The sequence below is a fragment of the Lycium barbarum genome, chromosome 12 (assembly GCF_019175385.1).
Source record: "Lycium barbarum isolate Lr01 chromosome 12, ASM1917538v2, whole genome shotgun sequence".
NCBI classification, from domain to species: domain Eukaryota; kingdom Viridiplantae; phylum Streptophyta; class Magnoliopsida; order Solanales; family Solanaceae; genus Lycium; species Lycium barbarum.
The window spans coordinates 25945440-25967900 of NC_083348.1; the positions used below are offsets into that span (position 1 = coordinate 25945440).

General features: G+C 40.2%; 1 protein-coding gene across 1 annotated transcript in view; it reads right to left on the minus strand.

Moving 5' to 3' along the window:
- Window positions 1-706: 706 nt before the first annotated feature.
- The window catches only part of LOC132623148 (villin-4), a 40528-nt gene continuing 18773 nt past the window's right edge, over window positions 707-22461 (minus strand). The window contains exons 15-23 of the mRNA XM_060337857.1: window positions 19543-19671; window positions 19158-19305; window positions 18980-18990; window positions 18573-18713; window positions 2693-2818; window positions 2560-2625; window positions 1757-2084; window positions 1440-1681; window positions 707-1350 (exon numbers count right to left, since the gene is read on the minus strand). Of these exons, the coding sequence (XP_060193840.1) occupies window positions 1237-1350; window positions 1440-1681; window positions 1757-2084; window positions 2560-2625; window positions 2693-2818; window positions 18573-18713; window positions 18980-18990; window positions 19158-19305; window positions 19543-19671 (1305 nt within the window). The 3' untranslated portion in view covers window positions 707-1236. The remainder of the gene's footprint in view (window positions 1351-1439; window positions 1682-1756; window positions 2085-2559; window positions 2626-2692; window positions 2819-18572; window positions 18714-18979; window positions 18991-19157; window positions 19306-19542; window positions 19672-22461) is intronic.

The following is a 22461-nucleotide window of genomic DNA, read 5'->3' on the forward strand; positions in this document are numbered from 1 at the left end:
ATATATGTCCTTACAGATTATGATATCCAGGAGCTATCTTTATGGTCCACCCAGAAATGTTTATGAGATGTATGTTTAGACGTGCTCGGTGTGTTAGCTCCGGGTGCCCGTCATGGCCCTCTAGTTGGGTCGTGACATTTCCCTTGAGCACCTTGTCCCGAATCTTACACAACTTAGCATCATCAAACTGTTGAGCCCTAATCTGCTCCAATAAAGAAGACCATGCCTCCACACAGGCTGGAACCTTGCCAGTTCCGAAATATTAATCAGCTCTGTCCGTTCAAAAGGACAAATATGCACAATTTGTGTAACGGTAAGGGTAAACATACATCATTTTTGTAACTGGGGAGTAAATTCACTCTAAATGCCAAAGTTGTTGGGTATATTTGCCCCTTTTCCCTAGTATAAAAAGGTTTTATATAGATAGAGGATTGAAAATGTCGAAAGTAAAATAGACGTTGTATAAGATAAGGGTGGAAATGTCTATTGTTTAAAGTTGAAGAAGAATTTCAAAATTTAAAAACTTTTGAGAAAACTGAATATAGCTTCACTTGAAGAAAAGAAGGTACATCGATATATCTGACCTGTTGACAAAATTTTCTTTAAAAATGTTAACAGGGTGAACTGCTGTAAATAAACGGGAAAAAAATCAACAGCCGTGCTATAAAAATTAAAGAAGTCTTAACACTGTCGAGAAAATAGGAAATGGGGAAAACCAATCAGACTTCCATTCACTAAACAAATAACAAGTGGAGTGGTTACACACTGTACACAACCTCGCATCACAGCCTAATGAATTTCATTTGCACACCATAAGTTTTCTATAAAATCAATGATTACTAAAACCCAAAAAAAAACAAAACAAAAAATGAAAAAGAAAAGATGCGTAAAAAATGCAAACTCACAACAAAATAAAAGAATGCCAAGCAACTAACTTATAATAAATTAGCATGAAGAAACCCCCAAAAAATAACACTGCAAGTAAAGAAGGGATCTTCAGTGCTGTCCACTTCCGAAACTTAGGAACAGTAGCAGCTAAAAATACACTGGCGCTGTCCCTCAACACTGTTGAAACTGAACCATTGCTGCTGTATAGGTGTGAGTCAATTATAGAAACACGGGAAGCAATTGGAGTGGGCAAAAATTGATAGATAAGGGTTGTAAAATTCTCTTAGTATGTTTCTTCATCCGCATTATATGCTGCAGCAACCTGGGAGAGAGCAGGCCAGAATGCAGTCAGAACAACTGGAGTGCCATTTTAAGCTTATTCTGTTTCCACTTAGGTAACTTGTAGAAAGCCTCCTTAGACATCCCGAATTTCTCTCTGAACTCTTCCGAAGACAAGTAAGTCTGCAGCCAAAAACAATAAAGAAAGGATCATAGTAAAATCAAGAAAAGCATCATGTACAATCTCCAAAGGAAGCTTTCTGAAAGCACACCTCTCGCTTAGTTACATCAATTTCAGTGACAGGATCTACTGCTGTTGTTTTCAGCCGGTCATAAGGATAGATCGGAAGTCCTTCCTCATCTTCAGTTTCACCCTCTTTCACATCTTCCTGTATTGTTTCTGGTTTGGGTTTAGGAGCCTCCTCGGTCACGTCGTTAACCGAGTTCTCCTTAGAGTTGCCCTGCTGACTTGATTTCGGAGCCTCAGTGTTCAAATTTGGTGCCTCAGGGCTCCCTTCATCATTTGAAGAGTTTTAGTTTTCTCATATGGAGAAGCAAAGTTGTTAGTTCCAAACTAAAGAGACTGTACCTTTGATAGAGCGAGGTATTATGACTTCCTTGGCGGGTAAAGCTTTATCGAAACTTGCTGTTAATGCTGCAATGGCTGCTGATCTGGGTGCCAATTTTGCTGAATCTGGAGTCACAGATTTTGGATAAAGCTTTCTCACCATTGGCGGAGGAGTAGATAGATTTCTTGCATTTGGGTTCTCAAAAGTAGCTGCTAGTGCGTTAAAAGCTGGAGACCTGCCCCTAACACGAACTCGATCAGGGCTGAAAGACACGCTCCTCGATCGCTGTGACTTCTCAGGAGCAGCAGACCTTCCACCATATGACACAGGTGTTCTCCTTTTAGGTTTCTAGTGCAAAATTAGAAAATCAGCACCAAGATAGAGGAGTCCTTACATGAATGGCAACAACTCAAAGAATGCATCCAAAGCAAAAAGTTAAAAAGGAACTGCAGTCTATAGCGGGAAGAAACACAACACCAAGATCAGGTAGAAGTGCCTAAGAGCATGATAATTCTATTTCCAGAATATATGAATATAAGGAAAAAAGGCATCTCTTCAAGTAGACTATGAAACATCTCTTCAAGTAGACTATGAAACAAAGTTTGCAGTCTATAAGTCATATCTTATTAGAAGGATAAAACAGCTTTGACTTTTGCAATTCCAACAACACTTTGAATGGATCCATCAAAGAAGAAAGTGTCATATTGAACAGCACGATGGTAAAGAAGAAAATAAAGCAAACATGGACAAAAGACATAGTAACCTATTACCTCTGAAGTTCCTGGAAAGGAAAGAAAGCAAGCAGATATAGGAAGAAACTTACATCCATTGGTGGAGGGCCCCCGTTCTTCACTAGTGTGAGCTTTCTTTGGAATGAGTTTCCATGCATCTGCCAAAGTGTTCTCTATTAGCAAAAAGTAGTTTCAAAATCATATGCAAACATCATGAAGACTTACAGCAGACTTGGTGGAGTCCCAACTGAAATGACGAGTGAAGAAAGGTGGTTCACTCCCTTCCATAACAATGTATATTGGAGCTTGGTGAGATAGTTTCTCCATAAGAAAATCATATTCCAGGAATTTCTGATGCAAAAATGATGTCATATTAGAAAACGACAGAACAGCCTATGAGATCACAAATTCAATTTTGGTTGTTTAGAACTTCTGTGCAGCCATAAATTTATGCTTTAGTACTTCACAAACTATGCAAAACTAGCGTTCAGGTTTTCAGAGAATTGAGTATCTTATATTGCCAAGGGAAATGGCATTATCCAGTTAATCTTGCGTTCACGGAGGAATTCAAGAGAAAGAAGAGTATACGTAAAGTGCTTGGTCTCTATTATGAAACTGTGTATAACTAATACTTGTATAACTTAAATGGGAATCGATGTATTATTTTATACTGGATAGACGTGGAATAAGACACGTGTATTAGCAATACCATGATAAAGTTAATTCTTCACTTCGGCATTACAACCCATAAACTCCGCCTGTGTGAGCTCGCTCACATTGCCGGTCCCAAGCCCGGATAAAGGAGGAGGGTTGCCGAGGGTCAATCGGAAACAACCTCCCTACCCGGGTAGGGGTAAGGCTGCGTACATCTTACCCTCCCCAGACCCCACTATTGTGGGATTACACTGGGTAGTGACCAAGACCAAGGCATTACAACCCATAACAATCCTTGTAATATTTTTCAATCACATAACTATCTCTAATTATTATTCACTGAACAAGAATTTTGTATTATAATCCTTAAATAATTAATCTATGAACCAAATGGTCCCAAACTAGAAACTAGATTCAAATTCTCTACTTGGTAGTCCTCTCCGCTAATATTCGAGGAAATAGCTCTCAACGCGATTCTTCCCTGCACCCATTTTTATAATGTGTAAAGACTTGGTTATAAAGGAACCAATAACACACAGTTATTACACAGAACAAAGATTGAACAGATATCCGTTTTTCTTTTCTTTGGACAGTGTACTTTTTTGGCAATCAGTAAGGGTAAAAGATTACAGTCGAGTGTGAACTTGAGTTGTCCGCTAGATTGAAAGAATCTAACAAGTCTGTAATATGTGCTACATCCTTTACCACGTTCATCCTACAACAAAGCATTTTTATTTTTTTTTGTGAAGTGAGATGTTTCATTCAAATGCATTAAGAAGATGCAAAAGGTATACAAGAGGGATTGCTAGCTCCGGCCTCCAGTACATAAAAAAAGAACCATCCTAGATTCAGGGATCTAACAAAGTCCAAAAACTGATCATTGCTATTTATAGGGGTTAGATTACTCCAGCAAAAAAGCTTAAGTATATTTTATTTTATATTTGATAATGAAGAATGGTTGAAGTTGAGATTCCATCAAAGCATCTTCTCAAGACAGCTTCCAAAAAATAGTTGCAGGAATCATAACCCAGATCTTCTTATGGCTTATCGACTCTTCAAGAGCTCCAACCGTTAAGACGCTTCTCTGACTACTGGTGATGTAACAACCTATTTGGTCGTTTTGAGCTTTTGGACTTGTTTTTCCAAAAATAACCTTTGTATTTATGACTTGCGGGGATGGATGGCGGTTCCCGAGGCAATCGGGTGAGTTTCGGATCAGATTTAGTGAAATTTGAAGTTCTTAAGTTGAAGAAATAAAGAAGTTAGACCAAAGTCAACATTGGGGGTAAATGGGACCATATCAAAGTTTCGTCGATTCCATTAGGTCTAAAATGCAAGTTATGATTTAGTTAACTCATTGGTACGGGTCCCGAGGGGTAAGGGTGTGATTTTGGTTGTTGGTTGAGATACCAGTTAAGTTAAGGATTTCAACATCCAGTCAAGACGACCTCTCTTCGATGTTTTGAGTGCGAGAGCAAGTTCGTAGCGTGTTTTGTGAGTGAAATGCATATTTGGTTTGTGGCTAGCGTGTCTCGGACGAGTTTCGGGTGTTGGATCGGGAATTTGGAGAAACTAGAAAATTGTTGTGGCTGCATCAGGTTAAGCGATGGAGGAGTCGCGTTCGCATAGATTATGGATAAGCTGATTTTGCGACGAAATTATAGTTTTGACCTTCGGAACTCGAGATTGGTTTTTGGGTTCACTTTTTTAACCCAGAGTGTTAGTATAGCAATATGGGCGTCTACGGATTTGTATTCTTACATTAATTCCATATTTGAACAGATTGGACTCGTTCGAAAGCTCAAAGGAAGGGAAAGGCCGTGGATTGACCTTTCGGGCTCCGGAATTAAGGCAAGTTGAGGCTTACTAGACTTTTTATGAAGTGGTTGTGTTGGCTTAATGTAATTAAGGGAAATAATTGGGAATTGGGGGTCCCTTACTCGTGAGGTGACAAGCACTTGTGCGGGTACCGGTGCCATGTTATGGGTAAATTAATGAAAATGGGTTAATTGTGTGTAGTAGAGAATGCCAAAGCATATGGGCATTAGCTGGTAGTCGCTAAATCTACGTGTTTGATTAGGTTGTTGGCGAAATGGCTTATGATACCCATATTTGTTTAATCTATGTGATATCGATTCATTGTGCATTCATCACTCCACTTCTCATCTAAATTATGAAAAGGAACTATCTTTTGGCATTGAGTTGAAATCATGCAATTACATGTTGTACGCATATTCATTTCATACTTCATACGATGTTACTGGCATGTTTATTGATGAATCATATGGGATGTTCGTGGTGGGTTGATTGGATATGGTATTGGTTGAGTGATGATGACATGATAGCCTATCGGCTGGATACCCGATGTGATATGGGGGATCAAGAATTCCAGGTGAGTATATGGGCCTCATGAGTCCATCATGGGTCACATAAAACCTACGACAGGAGCGTGTGTATACTGATGCATATTGGTCATTGCATTGCATTTCATTTGCATTGCACACTATTCTTATTAAATTGCATCTCATTACTTGATATTATTGGGTTCTTCGAACGGGCCGAGTTTGGTGACTTACTTGATCTATTGACTTTCTACTCTTAATTGCTTAAATGATTATAAATTGTATACTTGGTTGCTAACGAAGTGTGGAGGTGAGTATCGGAAGGACCAACCCTCGTCAGCACTTCAGTTTAGGGTCGGTCAACAATGCTGCTGAGTACATGTGTTTCCCCGTACTCACTCTACACTTGCTGCACCTTTTTGTGTGCAGGTTCTGTTCCGACCTAGAGTAGTGGCTGAGTTCCCGCCTCGCTGACCGTTGAGGCATTTCTTGGAGTTTTCAAGGTAAGCTGCTAGCTATTCCGCGGCATTGGACTCCATTTCTATCTTACTTTCCTTCCAAATTGTCCACCACACACAAGCTGGAATGATTATCCACCAATCTTCTACACTACTTCTCTCCCCACACTCTTCCAAAAGTTTAGGAAATTTATAGTAGAACTAGGCATAGTCCAATTTATGCCAAGAATACAAAAGAACATGTGCCACGGATTTGTAGTTGTATTGCAATGTAGAAAAAGATGCTCATTGCATTCACAATCTAGACCACATAAAGGACATCTTGAACAAATCTAGAGACCTCTGCTTTGTAATTTCTATTGAGTGAGACAGGCTTTTCTTACTACAAACCAGACAAACATGGATAAGGAATTTTGACTCTTCCATAGAAGTTTCCAGTTGTATATCAAGTCCTTCATGAAGGAATGCATTTTTGATGTCCAGCTGAAAAAGGAGCCAATGATTCATTGCTGCCATAAGTTTAAAATCAGCCCTTTTTGCACCTGAATGTCCATATAAACTTATTTCCATTAGCAAATTAACCAAAAACCTGAATGAAGGAATACGTTTTTGATGTCCAGCTGAAAAAGGGGCCAATGATTCATTGCTGCCATAGAGATGAGAAGACGGACACAAGCCATCTTGGCAACTGTCATCAACTTTATCAGCTGCTTGCACTGGTAACTCCTTTGCTTATGTCGCAGAGTCTTCATCTCAGGAACAATGGATTCTTGATTTTGGTGCTTCTGACCATATTTCTGGTAATAAAAATACTCTCTCTATGCTTGCTACCTCTTGTACTCTACTGTTACTTTGGCTAAAAATTTGCCATTACCCATTTCATAAATATCGACACCATGAGCCTACTTCCAGATGGAACTCGACCATCACCTTATCTCTGACAAAGTTGGCAACTCCTGAATAGGAAAAGTGCCAACTAAAAACTAATTCAGAACTTCATGTGGAGGGCCATCAGAGGACTCTTTAATGTGAATGGATTTCCCCTCTTCAATGTCATATCAACCGTAGCTTCTTTGTTGGACCATTTAAGGCTTCTTACAACCTCAGCAAATAGTAATTACTTTACTGTCAATCTTGGTGTAGCAAGATTGATTTGGATATCTTGGCAGCTTAGGAATCTTCCAATTTTGTCAGCTAAAGAGATTCAACTAGCATTAAAGGCTACTCCTAAGATGATTAAAACTGATCTCCTCCTCCCTCATACATTGGCAATGTTGATGTAACGGCCAAAATTGTTGAAGTTTCTTGAACAAAAAGTCTCAGAGAAACCATCTCTCTTCTTCCATCTTCTGTTAGAGTTCCTGCACACCTTCGAAGCTTCACGCATAGTTTGGACTATCCAGGCCAGTCCCTTTCTGCTGAAGGAGACTCTTGTAATGAAATTCTTGCTTCTTTCAGTCCATTCATCCCAGGATTCAGATGTGTTAAGAGGATTTTTCGATGTCATAGGATTTGAAACCAACCGCAAAATAAATGCTATTTTCCATCGTGAGATTAGTTGTGAAGAAAGATAATGACCAGAAAGAGAGAGGAAGGGTCGGAACTGGTTTAGACTTTTTCTGATGGGTAAAGGTCTCCAAGTAGTTTTATGTCAAGTTTAGTGCTCGCTGGCGCTGAAAGACAAGGGATCAGAAAATGTTTTTTAGAGGAGATATGGTGGTCGCCAGCGCAGAGAAGGTGATCAGAAAAGGCTTTGGAGGACAGAGAAGCGGAAAAAACGAAGAGAAAGGGGCTGGAGGAGGCTGTAGAGGAGAGAGAAAGTCGAAGGGTTCTGGTTCATGTTGGAAAGAGGGTTACGACGCTAGCTTGAGGAGAGCGTGTCGCCATAGGTTTTTTTTTTTTTTTTTTTTTGAACCTCGAGATTTAGGTCTGAGAGCATTTTTCAACGTTTGAAGTTAATAACCTAGTCAATCTGTACATTCATAGTTCTCAATGAGAATTCTATTTTTCATCCCGAGAAAGCCTTATAGGACCTTCCTTTTTCCCTCCTTATACTTTTATCGTAATTGTTACCGCATACCAGATTCTTGACTTCTGAAATCCTTTATTCTCATTTAATTTAGTGCCCAAGTCATTTGATTTCTCCCCTGTTGCATCTTTAGCTGCCTTTTTTTTTTTTCCATTCTTAATTTTTCTTTTTTTTTTTTCTTTTTGATAAGGTAAATAATTTTATTAACAATTGAGGAAAACCCCGTATACAAGCCGTATACCAAAGGAAGAGAACCTTGTTATATCCCGTATTTTTGAACCTCGGAGCATCTGCTGGGGTGGGGCCCACATACCGAGATTTTTTTTGGAACATCTGAAAAGTCATATGAATCACATATGTAAAGTTAAACACAACTCATGAAGTACCTTTGGACCAAATCAAAGTGGAAACCCTCCAAACGAATATTTTTAAGAAAACGTTTTCGGGTGACCTGACTTTGGGGGGCAAAAACTGTATTGTAAGTTTGGAATTTCGAAAATACCTTGAAATAGAAGTTGTAGATAATTGAATTAGCTTTCCATCCATAGGTCGTGGGTTCCCAGATGACGTCGGTACAAGGAGATATGAACGTTTTAAGGTCGAAAGGTCAGTGGGCTAGGCCCAACTCGGGACCAACCGAGTTGGCCCAAAAAAATGAAAAAACAATTCAGGCCCAAGTGAGGAGCCATTCGGCCATGGTCCATAAAAAGGATCCAAGCCCATGGAATTAAGTCATGTGGTCAATGAATAAAAGACCACTTAATCATCCAAATTCCATAGAACTTTCAAGAGAAAGAATAGGAGGAAAAACAAGAGAAAAACAAGAACAAAAATAGGGCATTTCGGGTTTGGCCATAGAAAAATCACCCCTCAAAATCTTGCCTCTAAAATTATTTTCTTGTTGAATTCCTACTAAATTAAGTGTCCTCTACAACTTGGTGTAATTGTTTTGGAAGAAGGAGCACTTATTTCTTCAAGTTGACAACTTGTTCAAGTGAAGAAGTTTGTAGAAAAAGGTAAGAATCAATTCCTTTTTCTTATGTTATGAAGGTTTGTTTATGTTGTGGTATGTGGAAATGAGTAGAAATTATGGAAATAAGGAAGTTTGCAAAGTGGGTATGTATATATATATGTAGCCATGGGTGTATATATGTTGTATACATATATGAGTTGAATTTTATGTTGCATTCTAGTTGTGGCTATGATGGAAATTATATTGGGAATGAAAGTTGAATGAATTTTGGTTGAAGTTGGAATATAGATGATTATGTCACTTTAGAATAATTTTGTGATATTATGGAAATGAAGTTGTTAAGATGTGAATTATGGTTATGGTTGATGAATTTGGAAGTTGGAAACTTGTTATGAAGTTGTATGCCAAAGATTTGATGTTTTGCATAAGTTATGATTTTGGCGGAAGATTGTATATCATGTATATCGAGTGTATATCTTAAGGAAAACGATATGAAATGTTTCTAGAACTATATGGTGATGATCATGATGGTTGTTGAATATGAAATTATTGATCTTAGTTGAAAGTTGGGTTGAATTGAAGATTATGTCAACTTGTGAGAAAAATGACTAGTTGAAGGATATTTGTGTTTTTAATGTTCATTGTTGATATTGTTGTTGTCGTTTGGGTTGTTGTTGATGATTTATAGCCGAGTTGAATTCTCGGGGTGTCATATGTATAGGGGAAGTGCTGCCGAAATTTCGGTAGCCAAATATGCTTAAAGTTGAAATAATGGCATTAATAATTCACAATTGGTAAACTTGACGAATTGCAGTTTTTCGACGAAACGGGAAGTGAGATTGGAAAGGCTTAAGGAGCGTGAAAGGTATGTAAAGTAAACCCAATTCTTCCCTTGGCATGCCCTTAGTGTATTAGGGTCGGATCCGGGCCTCGAAGGACCTCTTGGCCCTCGGAATCCGCAAGACAAAATTTCAGTTTTTCCTTCAGTAGAATTGAACCATTTTGATACGCTTTTTCTGAAATTATGCAATTGTGCTCTAAATTACTCAGAAAGTCATAGGATGTTTGTATAACCTTCGTAGATGATATTATATGTTTAGAGGGCACACTTTGAGCCCGCCGCCTTATTTGTTCTGAGGCGGGCCCACTATTTACGTTTTTGCCCCTAATGTGTTAAAGCTTCCTTTTTAAGCGATTTTTGAAAGAAATGTTTTAATTACCCTACTAATCGCTTAACGAATATAATTTTAAATATTCTGTTAAATATTATAAATTATTTTGACACCCGGAATGACTTCAGGAAAGTCAGACTTCTGTAATTTATTATGATATCTGGAATACATTTATTATGATTCCGTCCGACTCCATTTGATTTGTTTGTCTTTGCTACGCCTCATCGAGTCTTTGAAAATACTTATGATATTTTTAAATTGCATTAGTCTCTCACTACTCCATTCGTGGATGTCCCAATGTTTCCCACACTGAGCCCGGGCCAGGATATGTTGTCAAGCGTAATTCTCTGCATTGTTCGCCGCGTCCCGGTGTGAGGGGGCAGGTATACGCGTACATGGGTCTGTGGAGTATGATGTGCCATGTCCGCCTATTCTGATCTGATCTATATGGCCATTTTGATATGACATTATATGATACGGGGCCACGCCCCTTTTTCTGATTCCTCTGTATAGTGGCACCAGCGTCGGGAGGGTGGCCACATTTTGTCTGCCGAGTCCCGTGTCAGGGACCGGATATGATATGATATGACATATGTTTCTGTACGCATTCTGTCTGTTTTGGAAATATGCATTTGACACTCTGGATTCTGTACTCATTTTCTGTAACCATTATGATTTGACTTCTGTGATTCCGCTTTACATATTCAGTACATATTTCGTACTGACCCCCTTTCTTCGGGGGCTGCGTTTTCATGCCGCGCAGGTACAGACGACAGGTTTGCTGATCCACACGTTTAGGATCCTATTTCTGCTATTTGGGGCGCTCTCTTCTACAGAGCCCATCTTTTGGTACAGTCTGTCACTGCTATCTGGATATGTACTTTGTTCAGGGTATGACGGGGCCCTGTCCCGTCTTATGATTATGATATGTTCTGTAGAGGTCTGTGGATACATCTGTGTGGGTTCTGTACATATGTTTGGGATATTCTGTTCTGTGATGGCCTTATCGGCCTATGTGTGCCAAGTCTGCTTTTCTGCTAAGTTCTGTAGCGACCACTAATATTATTATTATATTATTATTCTGTTAATATGCTAATTTGGGGTATCGGGTACGTATAGGTGCCCAGCTCGGGCACTGGTCGCGGCCCACGGGGTTGGGTCGTGACAAACCTAAACCAAAATATGGTTCTCAACAAAAGAGATCCAATTCTCTATACAAATTGGGACCTCGTGAGTACACCAAAAAGAGACGAGACAAAACACTACTCTGCATTTTTACATAATCAAGCTCCAACCCTTCAAATGCCCTCCTATTCCTCTTTCCAAGCCCTCGGGCTTTTCTTCCCCCGTCTATGAGTCCAACTTTGAAAAGCCTCCTTCACTGTACCTTGCATCCCAAACAAATCAAGGGCCGCCCTCCATAATTAACTAGCCAACTTACAATGCAAAAGAAGATAGTCTACACTTTCGCCTGCACTTTTACACATGAAACACCAACTGACATAGGTGATTCTCTTCTTCTCAGGTTCTCCATTGTGAAAATCACACCCCTTGCCGCCAACCATACAAAGAAACAAACCCTCCTCGGTGCTCTAGGGATCCAAATGGAGCCATGGGGGAAAGAACATGCCTCTCTCCCTAGCAACCTCTTATAATAAGAGCTAACAGTGAATAGACCATCTCCGCTCTCTCGCCATCTCCAAACATCCGCTGCGTTGTTTGGTGTGTCTAGCCCATACAATAGCTCTATCAAATTGTGGAACTCTTCCATCTCCCAATCATGAAAGTTCCCTCTGAACCTTAGATCCCAGTGAATAACACCCTCATGAGATCTACAAATTTGTTGGACTATCATCTCTCTGACAAGAAACGAGGTATAAATTAGGAAAGGCTTCTTTCAACTTGATCTCCCTGCACCACTTATGTGCCCCAAAAACTGATCCTGCTTCCATCCCCAACCTTAAATATATATGTCCACAAAATCTACCCACCCCTTCATGATACTCCTCCACATTCCACACCCAACAAAGTTACAATGTTTCTAGTCCTCCATCCGCCATCCACTATGCCATACTTTACGCTACCATCCCCCTCCGGAAAGCATTCACCTGCACCCCCAATCTCCAGATCCACTTTCCTAACAGAGCTTTCTTGAACACCTTGAGATCTTTGACTCTAAGACCTCCCTATTCCTTTGAAGATGTGACAACTCTCCAATTCACTAGATTGAACTTCCTAATGCCTTCCGCAGAGTCCCAAAGGAAGTTACGTTGAAGTCTCTCCAATCTCTCAGTAACTTTGCCCGGGGCTGTAGGAGTGACATAAAATATGTACGAATGCTAGAAAGGGTGCTTTTGATCAACACTTCCTTACTCTCTTTCGACAAGCTCTTTTGCCACCCCGCTAGCCGCTTCTCCACTCTCTCAATCACCAGATTCCACACTGCGGATCTTTGTTAGAAGCCCCCAAAGGTAGTCCCAGATATGTAGTGGGTAGAGTGCCACTTTGCAATTCAACGCCCGCGCTATTTTCTCAATATTATCTACTACTCCCGCCAGTGTGATCTCACATTTTCTAAGATTGATCTTAAGGCCTGACACAACCTAGAACCAGATAAGAATCTGTCTCAAATGATCTACCTGGGCCACCTCTGAATCACAGAACACCCAAGTATCATCTGCCAATAAAAGATGTGTAACTGTCACGTTGCTATGTCCTCTAAAAGAGGCATTTAAACCCTTCAAAAGATCTCCACTGACCGCCCTATCCATCATCTTGCTCAAGGCTCCCATAACCAAAATAAATAACATACGAGATAAAGGATCCCCTTGTCTCAACACCCTCGAGTCCCAAAGAAGCCACAAGGACTTCCATTTATCAAAACGGAGATCTGGCAGTAGAAATGCAAAAATTGATCCATTTCCTCCACTTTTCCCCGAAGCCCATCTTCAACATAACATAATCCAAGAAATCGCAATTGACATGATCATAAGCTTTCTCGAGATCCAACTTACAAAGAATTCTCGATTCACCTTTCTTCTTTCTGGAGTCAACCACCCCGTTTGCTACCAAAGTTGCATCTAGTATCTGTCTTCCTTCCACAAAAGCATTCTGAGAAGAAGACACCATCTCATCCAAGTCCTTCTTAAGTCTATTAGAAAGCACCTTAGATATTCTTGTAAATGCTTCCTACCATACTAATGGGTCTAAAGTCCTTTATACTTGTCGCACCTTCCTTCTTAGGCACAATGGTAATAAAAGAAGCATTCAGATTTAGACTTTTCTCAAACTTTCCAGTCTCTTGGAACTCTACAACGGTCTATATCAACTTACCTTGGACTATCCTCCAACACTGATGGAAAGAAGCTATGGTGAAACCATCCGATCCAGGAGCCTTGTCACCCGCACAACTCTTCACCGCTTCCCACACTTCTTCTCCTCCTATAGCCCTTTCCAACCACTCTTTCATCCCTTATTGGTCTCCACTCGACCTTTTCCTTAAGCAAGCGTTCATAGAACCCAAGAATGGCCCCTTTCACACCCTCCTCCCCCTCATACATTTCCCTGTTCACATCTAGGGACTCTATGAAGTTTCCCCTCCTATTTGCTACTGCCACCTTATGAAAATATTTTGTAACTACAACGCCCTCGATTTTTGTCTCAAACTAGTCTCGTGAGGGACTGCTAAAGCGGCAATCTCCCCCTTCGCCTCCTCCTTCCCAATTCTCTCCCTCTCTTCTAACCCCCTCACCTCTTCTGCATGCTCTATCTCCCCGGCCTCATTTATTAACTCCCTCATTTTAACTTCCAATTCCTTATATCTCCTTTTAGCATTTTCAACTTGCAAGCAAGTCGAAAAGAAGGTGTCCCAACAACTTCATACCCGTTCCACCAAGCATTTAGTCTATCTACGTAGTCTGGAGCTTTAAGTCACACATTCTCGAATCTGAACGGAATGCACAAACTCCTCCTTCTACTCCCATCTAGCAAGATAGACGTATGATCCGAGGTCAATCTGGGCAAAGGAACTTGCAATACATCTGGAACCATCTCCTCCCAATCAGTGGACACCAAAAATCTATCAAGTCTAGATTTTGACGTAGAATTATGTCAAGAGTTTCACGCTTAAAATCCGTAACATTGACCTCAAATGCTCGGCATGCTTTGATCATCACTAACTTTGTCCATTTTGATGTATCGATCACCGCAGGCTTCTGTATTAACTACATATTGTTGGAGTCTTTTTTTTTAAACTGGTAACATTGTATTCCTCAGCATTAAGGGTGTGCTGGCCACCTCCAAAAAGTGAGTAACCAAAAGCAAGGAAAAAGACTTACAGAAAACCTAGTAAATCTACAATCTGATCTGTTTCCTCTATACAAAGTTGTTTACACCAAAAAAGTAAAGATACAATACAATTCCATTTAACTTTCTGAATAGAATTGGATCTATCTTCAAAACATCTCCCATTTCTTTCTCTCCACACAGTCCACCATATGCAGGCTGGTATTATCCTCCACCACCTTTTCTGACTTTTGCTCCCTCCCCTTCTAATCCAGCAACTGAACAGATCTGAAGTGTGCTCTGGCATGATCCATCTTGTATTAGAATGTTTGAGAAAGATTTCCCAAAGATGGGCAGTGAACTCACAATGAAGAAACAGATGTTTGTTAGTTTCCCCTGTTTTGTTGCAGAGAAAACATCTGGGTACTAATTGCATCCCTTTCTTTTGTAAAACTTCTTGAGTAAGACAGGCTCTCTTTACCACTAACCATGTGAAACATTTCACCTTGGTAGGTAACCAAGGTTTTCCAAATGGAATTCCATTGATATTGTGGCCTTCCAGCTCCACCTTGCATCTCTATCTTGTATGCACTGTTGACTGTGAAACAACCATCCTTGCGAGGTTCTGTTGTGATACCGCTGGAGCCTCCTAGTTTTCCAAGTAATGATGCCACCCTCTCCACTTCTCAATCATTTAGCAGCCTTCTAAAAGAAAGGTCCCACCCAGGGGTGTCCAACATTCACACTCTTGCTTCGGGATTATTACAAATAATGAACAGATTTGGGAATGATTCCATTAGAGGAGTTTGGTCAATCCATCCTTCTTTCCAAAATTTAATCTTGACCCCATTACCCACCTTAACTTTCAGATTTGATTCCATCAATGGCCACAAAGCCCTGATAGTTCTCCACACTCCAACCCCAAAGGGTTCAGTGACTGTTTCTGTACACCAAGGACTAAGTTCACCAAATTTAGCCATGATCACTTCCTTCCATAGGGCATTTCCCTCTCCATTATATCTCCATAGCCACTTCATCATAAGACTATTGTTTTGTAGTCTTAGATTTCTGATTCCCAATCCACCCCTTGCTTTGCTAAGTATTACTTTATCCCATTCCACCAAACTGTAACCCTTTCCTTCTTTGCAACCTTGCCATCGAAATTTTCTCCTTAGCTTGTCTAATTTTTTCACTACTGCTGAAGGAATAGGAAATAAGGACATCACATATGTAGGGAGAGAATCTAGCACAGAGTTAATCAAGGTTAATCTTCCCCCCAAGTGACAAATATTGTGCTTTCCACCTTGCAAGCTTCTTCTCAGTTTTCTCCACTATACCATCCCAGATCTCCAGTGCCTTATGCTTATTACCCAGTGGCATACCTAGATAAGTTGTAGGCAAATTCTCCACTCTGCATCTTAATATGCTTGCCAGATCTTGAATATGAGGGACTTCTTTGATAGGGAATAGACTGTTTTTCCCCCAATTAACCCTCAAACCTGCTACAGCTTCAAAAACTATCAACATCAATCTGATATAGCAGATCTGTTCAGCCTTTGGTTCACAAAAAATAACAGTGTCATCAGCATACAATAAGTGACAAATCTCCATTTCCTCCCCAGCTCTACCACCAATTTGAAATCCCCTGATCCATCTATTATGTATTGCAATTCTCATCATGCTGTCAAATCCTTCCATTGCCAGAATAAAAAGGAAAGGAGATATAGGGTCACCCTGTCTCAAACCCCTCTCAGATGGAAAAACCCCACGGGTTCTCCATTTACAAGAACAGAAAACCTGACAGTTTTAATACAAAACTCAATCCAGTTCAGCCATTTGCTACCAAACCCCATCTGCCTGAGAGTGTTTAATAAGAATTTCCAATTTACATGGTCATAGGCTTTCTGAATATCAAGTTTGCACATAACACCAGGTTCCACTCCCTTCATTCTTGAATCAATACATTCACTAGCTATGAGTGCAGCATCCATAATTTGTCTCCCTTTTATAAAAGTCATCTGATGTTTGTTGATCAGCTTACTCACCACTTTCTTCAACCTTTCTGCTAGTAGCTTTGCAATAATTTTGTAGACCCCACCTACCAAACTTATTGGCCTGTAGTCCTTCAGATCAGCAGTACCATGGAAGAGAAAGGATGTCACTGAAAGGTTGGGAAGAGATATCTTGATCCAGAACAGCTTAATGAGGACTCAGGCGCAGATAGCAATCAGTGAGGAGACAAGGATCTCGATTTTATTGGATGCTACATTCGTCTGCTGCTTCTAAGTGGTCCTTGTTTATGTTGTCCCGTGTAAATTAAGTCATATAGGTGCGTTATAAAAGTGATGGGCCTGGAGCTCAACAAAAAAAGGATCAAAAATGAGTTCAGACTGAGAAGTATTGGGTCGGTTGAGGCATCGATCTTGAATTGGCCCAATATTTCCACTTAATTTTGGTAGCCCTCTTTTTTAGTTCTTGGACCCTTTTTATAGTAAAGGATGTCTGAATTCTGAACCATTAAAGGCTTAGCCTCTTTCTGTGCAGCATGCTTAGCTTTGACTGACCATTTTATTTGTAGAACACTCTGATTATTAGCTGGCCCAAGAGTATCTGAATTAAAGTAATGGCCTTCCACGTGATTTCCCGCATGCCCACTGTTGGATGTGATGAGTGATGGTGTTTGTTGCGTTCGAGGGATCGATAACAGAGTTGTGATCCCCTTCAACGCCATAACCTTTTCCAGCGAGTTTGGCAACTCCTAAACTCTAATCTTGATTGAGATTTCAAATTTCCATTCACCCATCTCCAGTTCTAACTTATTGAAAACTTTAATCCGGATTTCACAATGCAAATACAAGCCCAAATAAGGTAAATTATGTCCTTTGTGTCTGGTCAACCTCAACATATTTAATTTCCTTTAAAAGTCTAAAAGCTGGTTTATTCTGCTTTCCTTTGATTCGTCTCCTAATCCAATAGGACATACAACGGACTTATTCAACCAACCTGTAGCTCATCATTAAAATTAATGGGCAATGGTCTTGTCCCAAAAGTCTGCCACTTCGGCAGCATATCTCCCAACACCACATGGCCAGGAGAGCTATTGAATGAGAGAAACTTCGAGTGCCCAGCGCCAAAACATTGCATGCCAAATAACTGAGCGACTATGTCCCTATAACCGACAGCTAACCAAAATTCTCCATCAACTTGTGAACTATAGTATGATCAAGCTGGAGTAGAAAACAGAAGAGACCACATGGACATGCAAACTGACTTATTCGACCAACCCGTAGGCCATAGCTCTGCATTAAATTTGAGGGTAAAAGATCTTGTCCCAAAAGTCTGCCACTTCTGCAGCATATCTCCCAACACCACATGCCTAGGAGAGCTCTATTGGATGAGAGAAGCTTCAAGTGCCAGGCCAAAAAATCGCATGGCAAATAACTAAGGGACTCTCCCTATAACCAAGAGCTATCCAAAATTCTCCATCCACTTGTTAACTATATTATGATCAAGCGAGTAGAAAACAGAGACCTTGCTACAACCCCCCACCCCCCAAAAGATGATGCTTCTATAAGAAGGGAACCTACATCTCAATAGCTTTAACTCCATAACTACGCCCCCCCCCCGCCCCCCCCCCCCCCCCCTTTTCTCTCCACACACACACAGAGCATTCTACCAGTCTCTCCACTATTTGTTTTCTACTCCTAAAATCACTAAGGCTCAAGTTGTTCTTCTGCAGTTTCTGTTTCTATTGGAATTGTCTACCACGATTCAATCACTACAAAATTTTCCTTGAATCTTCAGTTCCTGCTCTCCCCTTTCTCTTTTTGTTTACTCAAAGAAGCAGTTTGAGTGCTGAAAGTTAACTTTCTCCTAATACGCTCATCTTCGCTACATAGATCGATAGAGTTTCATCATCTAAGCTCTCTAGAAATTCTTCTCAAATGGAAACACAGAAAAAAGGCTAATTTTGGTACTCCATCAGCTATTTAACAAACAAACTGAGCTTTTATCCCTGGAAGCTTCCAGTCATTCAAGGAATTCAAACAAGGCCTGCCTGATTTGTAAAGCCATACCAGGATATACAACCTAAAGTAAACCTCACCAACATTATAAATGCAGAAGTTTGTATTTAGTAGTTCATAATCACCTAAGCACTGAAAGAACTTCCTTGTAAAACGTTTAAGGCATACCTCACCAATGGCTAAAGCCTGCATTTTATTCTTGTACTCCACCTGCTGGCCAACCCAAATATAAATATCTGAATGACAATCAAGAATAAATATATCTTCTGTCATCAAATCATCTTGGTTGAAGTTGTAGATCTCTATCACCTGCAAGTTTTAAGAGAATCACGTCCAAGTGAAGTCTAGATATATCTCAGTCAGTGTTGATCTGATGATAAGTGGGCGTTTGGACGTCCAGTCATTTCAGTGTGTGTATGAAATACTCTTATTATACACAGAAGCTACTTGTAAAAGGAACCAGTATGTATCTTGTGACCTTTCAGTTTTAACACTTCCCTCCTCTCCCAACAGGTAACTAGGCAAAGCAATAAACTGTAACAGTTACCAAGATTAACAGTCCAGCTGACACTCACCTTTAGATCCCCTGGAGATCATGTCAAATCCCAGTAGCCAAGAAATGAAGCAGTGAAAAAAAACTAAATTAGTCGAACTATTAAGAGCAAAAAACATATAACGCAAAAAATTGATGCTATTTTTGAAGTAAAAAGGTTTTTTAAAATAAAAAAACAAAGAGAAAGTGATAATTCTTACCTTTTGAGAAGGTGCACGAGAGCAAATGAGGATCGCTTTCAGCATCCCGTCCAATCTTTTCACTAGGATATTCAGATTTTCCACCCAATATTTCCCAGAATTGCTCAGATTCTGCCCCTTCTTTTTGCAATTTCGACTGCATATCGGGCTGCACGTTGTGTGACAAATAAGAGAAGGATATAGCGTAATTAATAGAACTAAGATAATTCAATGAGAACACAAAACTGGTGCAGTTTGACTGCCGCTAGTTAGAGAGTAGTGCAGCAAAGATTTCAAAACATAAACAGTAAAAGTGAAGACCATCAAGCATATTTTCTTAGCAGGTTGCCGATAAAGAAGTGAAGTAATACATGTTTACTATGGGAAAACATTTCCATCAACTTGCCTTGATAAGATCCAGTTGCCTCTCAACAAGTTCCTGATCCTCGGAGGTGGTAAGATTTCCGGTCCATGTGAAGACAGAGGAGCCACTGTGTAATATGTAGCAATATGAGGAATTCAAAGACGAAGCCACCTGATTTCATTATATGGAGAAAAGAAAATTATGATTTTTTAGCCAAACACTATGTAGGAACAGTGCAGAATAACCGAAGCACAACAGACACAAATTAAGGTAAAATAAATTTCCCCAAAACCAATGACTACCCAATTGTAAGTAATTGGACTGCCTATCGAATATTTGTTTCTGTGAGAAAATACGGGAGAAAAATATTATTATTGAATTGTGTATCTACATTATTACATTGAGCCCTATTTATAGACACTACATCCTAATCCTTTTCCATGTAGGATACTATATACAAATCCTATTCCTATTGCTATTCTAACACTCCCCCTCAAGCTGGTGCATACAAGTCATATGTACCGAGCTTGTTACAGATGTATCTAATACAAGGACGACTGAGTGACTTGATGAAAATATCCGCAAGCTGATCACTCGACTTCACAAATTTTGTAACAATATCTCCGGAGAGTATCTTTTCCCTGACAAAGTGACAGTCAATCTCAATGTGCTTAGTCCTCTCATGAAATACCGGATTTGATGCGATATGAAAGGCCGCTTTGTTATCACACACAAGTTCCATTTGACAGATTTCTCCAAATTCTAGTTCTCTGAGCAACTGCTTAATCCATACTAGCTCACAAGTTGCTACAGCCATTGCTTGATATTCTGATTCAGCACTAGATCGAGCAACGACACTCTGTTTCTTGCTCTTCCAGGACACCAAATTAACTTCTATTAACACACAATATCCAGATGTAGAACGTCTATCAGAGAGTGATCCTGCATAATCAGCATCTATATATCCAACGATCTGCTCATGGCCTCGATCTTCGAAAAGCAATCCTTTACCTAGAGCTGACTTAATATATCGCAGAATGCGGACAACTGCATCCTAATGACTATCACATGGAGAATCCATAAACTGACTTACAACACTCACAGGAAACGAAATGTCAAGTCTAGTCACTGTGAGATAATTTAACTTACCAACCAGCCGCCTATATCTTCCGCCTATATCTTCCAGGATCACTGAGTGGCTCCCCCTGTCCTGGGGGGAGTTTAGCATTCGGATCCATAGGAGTGTCAATAGGTCTACATCCCATCATCCGGTCTCCTCAAGAATGTCTAAGGCATACTTGCGTTGCGAAATAACAATACCTGATGTGGATTGGGCAACCTCAATACCTAGAAAATACTTCAGTCTGCCAAGATCTTTAGCCTGGAAATGCTGAAAGAGATGTTGCTTTAAATTAGTGATACCATCTTGATCATTGCCAGTTATAACGATATCGTCAACATAAACCACCACATAAATACTCAAATCTGGAGCAGAATGCCGAAAAAAAGCAGAATGATCTGCTTCACTGCGAGTCATGCCAAACTCTTGAATTACTATGCTGAATTTACCAAACCAAGCTCAAGGAGATTGTTTCAGACCATAAAGTGACCGACGCAATCGACACGCCAGATTAGACTCCCCCTGAGCAACAAAACCAGGTGGTTGCTCCATATAAACTTCCTCCTCAAGATCACCATGGAGAAAAGCATTCTTATTTTCCAATTGATAAAGAGGCCAATAGCGGACAACAGCCATGGATAGAAAAAGATGAACAGATGCTATTTTAGCCACGGGGAAGAAAGTATCACTGTAATCAAGCCCAAATATCTGTGCATACCCCTTCGCAACAAGGTGAGCCTTAAGCCGATCAACTTGACCGTCCAGACCAACTTTGATTTCATAAACCCAACGACAACCAACAGTAGATTTATCTAAACGAAGAGGAACAAGCTCCCAAGTACCACTCATGTGTAAAGCAGACATCTCGTCAATCATAGCTTGTCGCCATCCGGGATGAGAAAGGGCTTCACTTGCAGACTTAGGGATAGGGATAGAGGACAATGATGATACAAAGGCATAATGGGATGATGATAGACGATGATAACTTAAAAGGGTATAATGTGGGTTAGTATTATGAGTGGACCGTTTACCTTTCTGAAGCGCAATCGGTTGATCAGGAGGAGACAAGTCCGCAGTAGGTACAGGGTCCGACGCATGACATGAATCATCTAGACCTGATGTTGGGTCTGATGCTGGACGCGGTCGACGATGATAAGTCAGGAGTGGTGGCACTGTGACTGGAGATGTAGAAGTAACGGCAGATTCCTCAAAGGTCGGTGTAGGTAAAACCTGAGGTATAGGTAAGACCTCAGAGATACCAGGATGATCAGAAGGAGACCTAAAGTAAGGTTGAGACTCAAAAAATGTGACATCGGCAGACATAAGATATCGACGGAGATCAGGTGAGAAGCAACGATACCCCTTTTGAACCCAAGAATAACCAAGAAAGACACATTTAAGAGAGCGAGGAGCTAATTTATCTATCCCCGGAGATAGGTTATGCACAAAACATGTGCTCCCAAAAACACGAGGAGGAAGAGAATATAGAGATGACTGAGGATATACTATGGAATATGGAATCTGATTCTGAATAGAATATGAGGGCATTAGATTAATTAAATGGCAAGATGTGAGGACTGCATCGCCCCAAAAGCTGAGCGGAACATGGGATTCAATGAGAAGAGTGCGAGCAGTCTCAATGAGGTGTCTATTCTTCCTTTCTGCTACCCCATTCTGCTAAGGGGTGTAGGGACAAGATGTTTGATGAATAATTCCTTGGTGAGTCATAAAAGCTGAAACTGGGAGGATTTGTATTCTACGGCATTATCACTACGAAAAGTACAAATAGAAACACCAAATTGATTTTGTATTTCAGCACAAAAACTCTTGAATATAGAGAA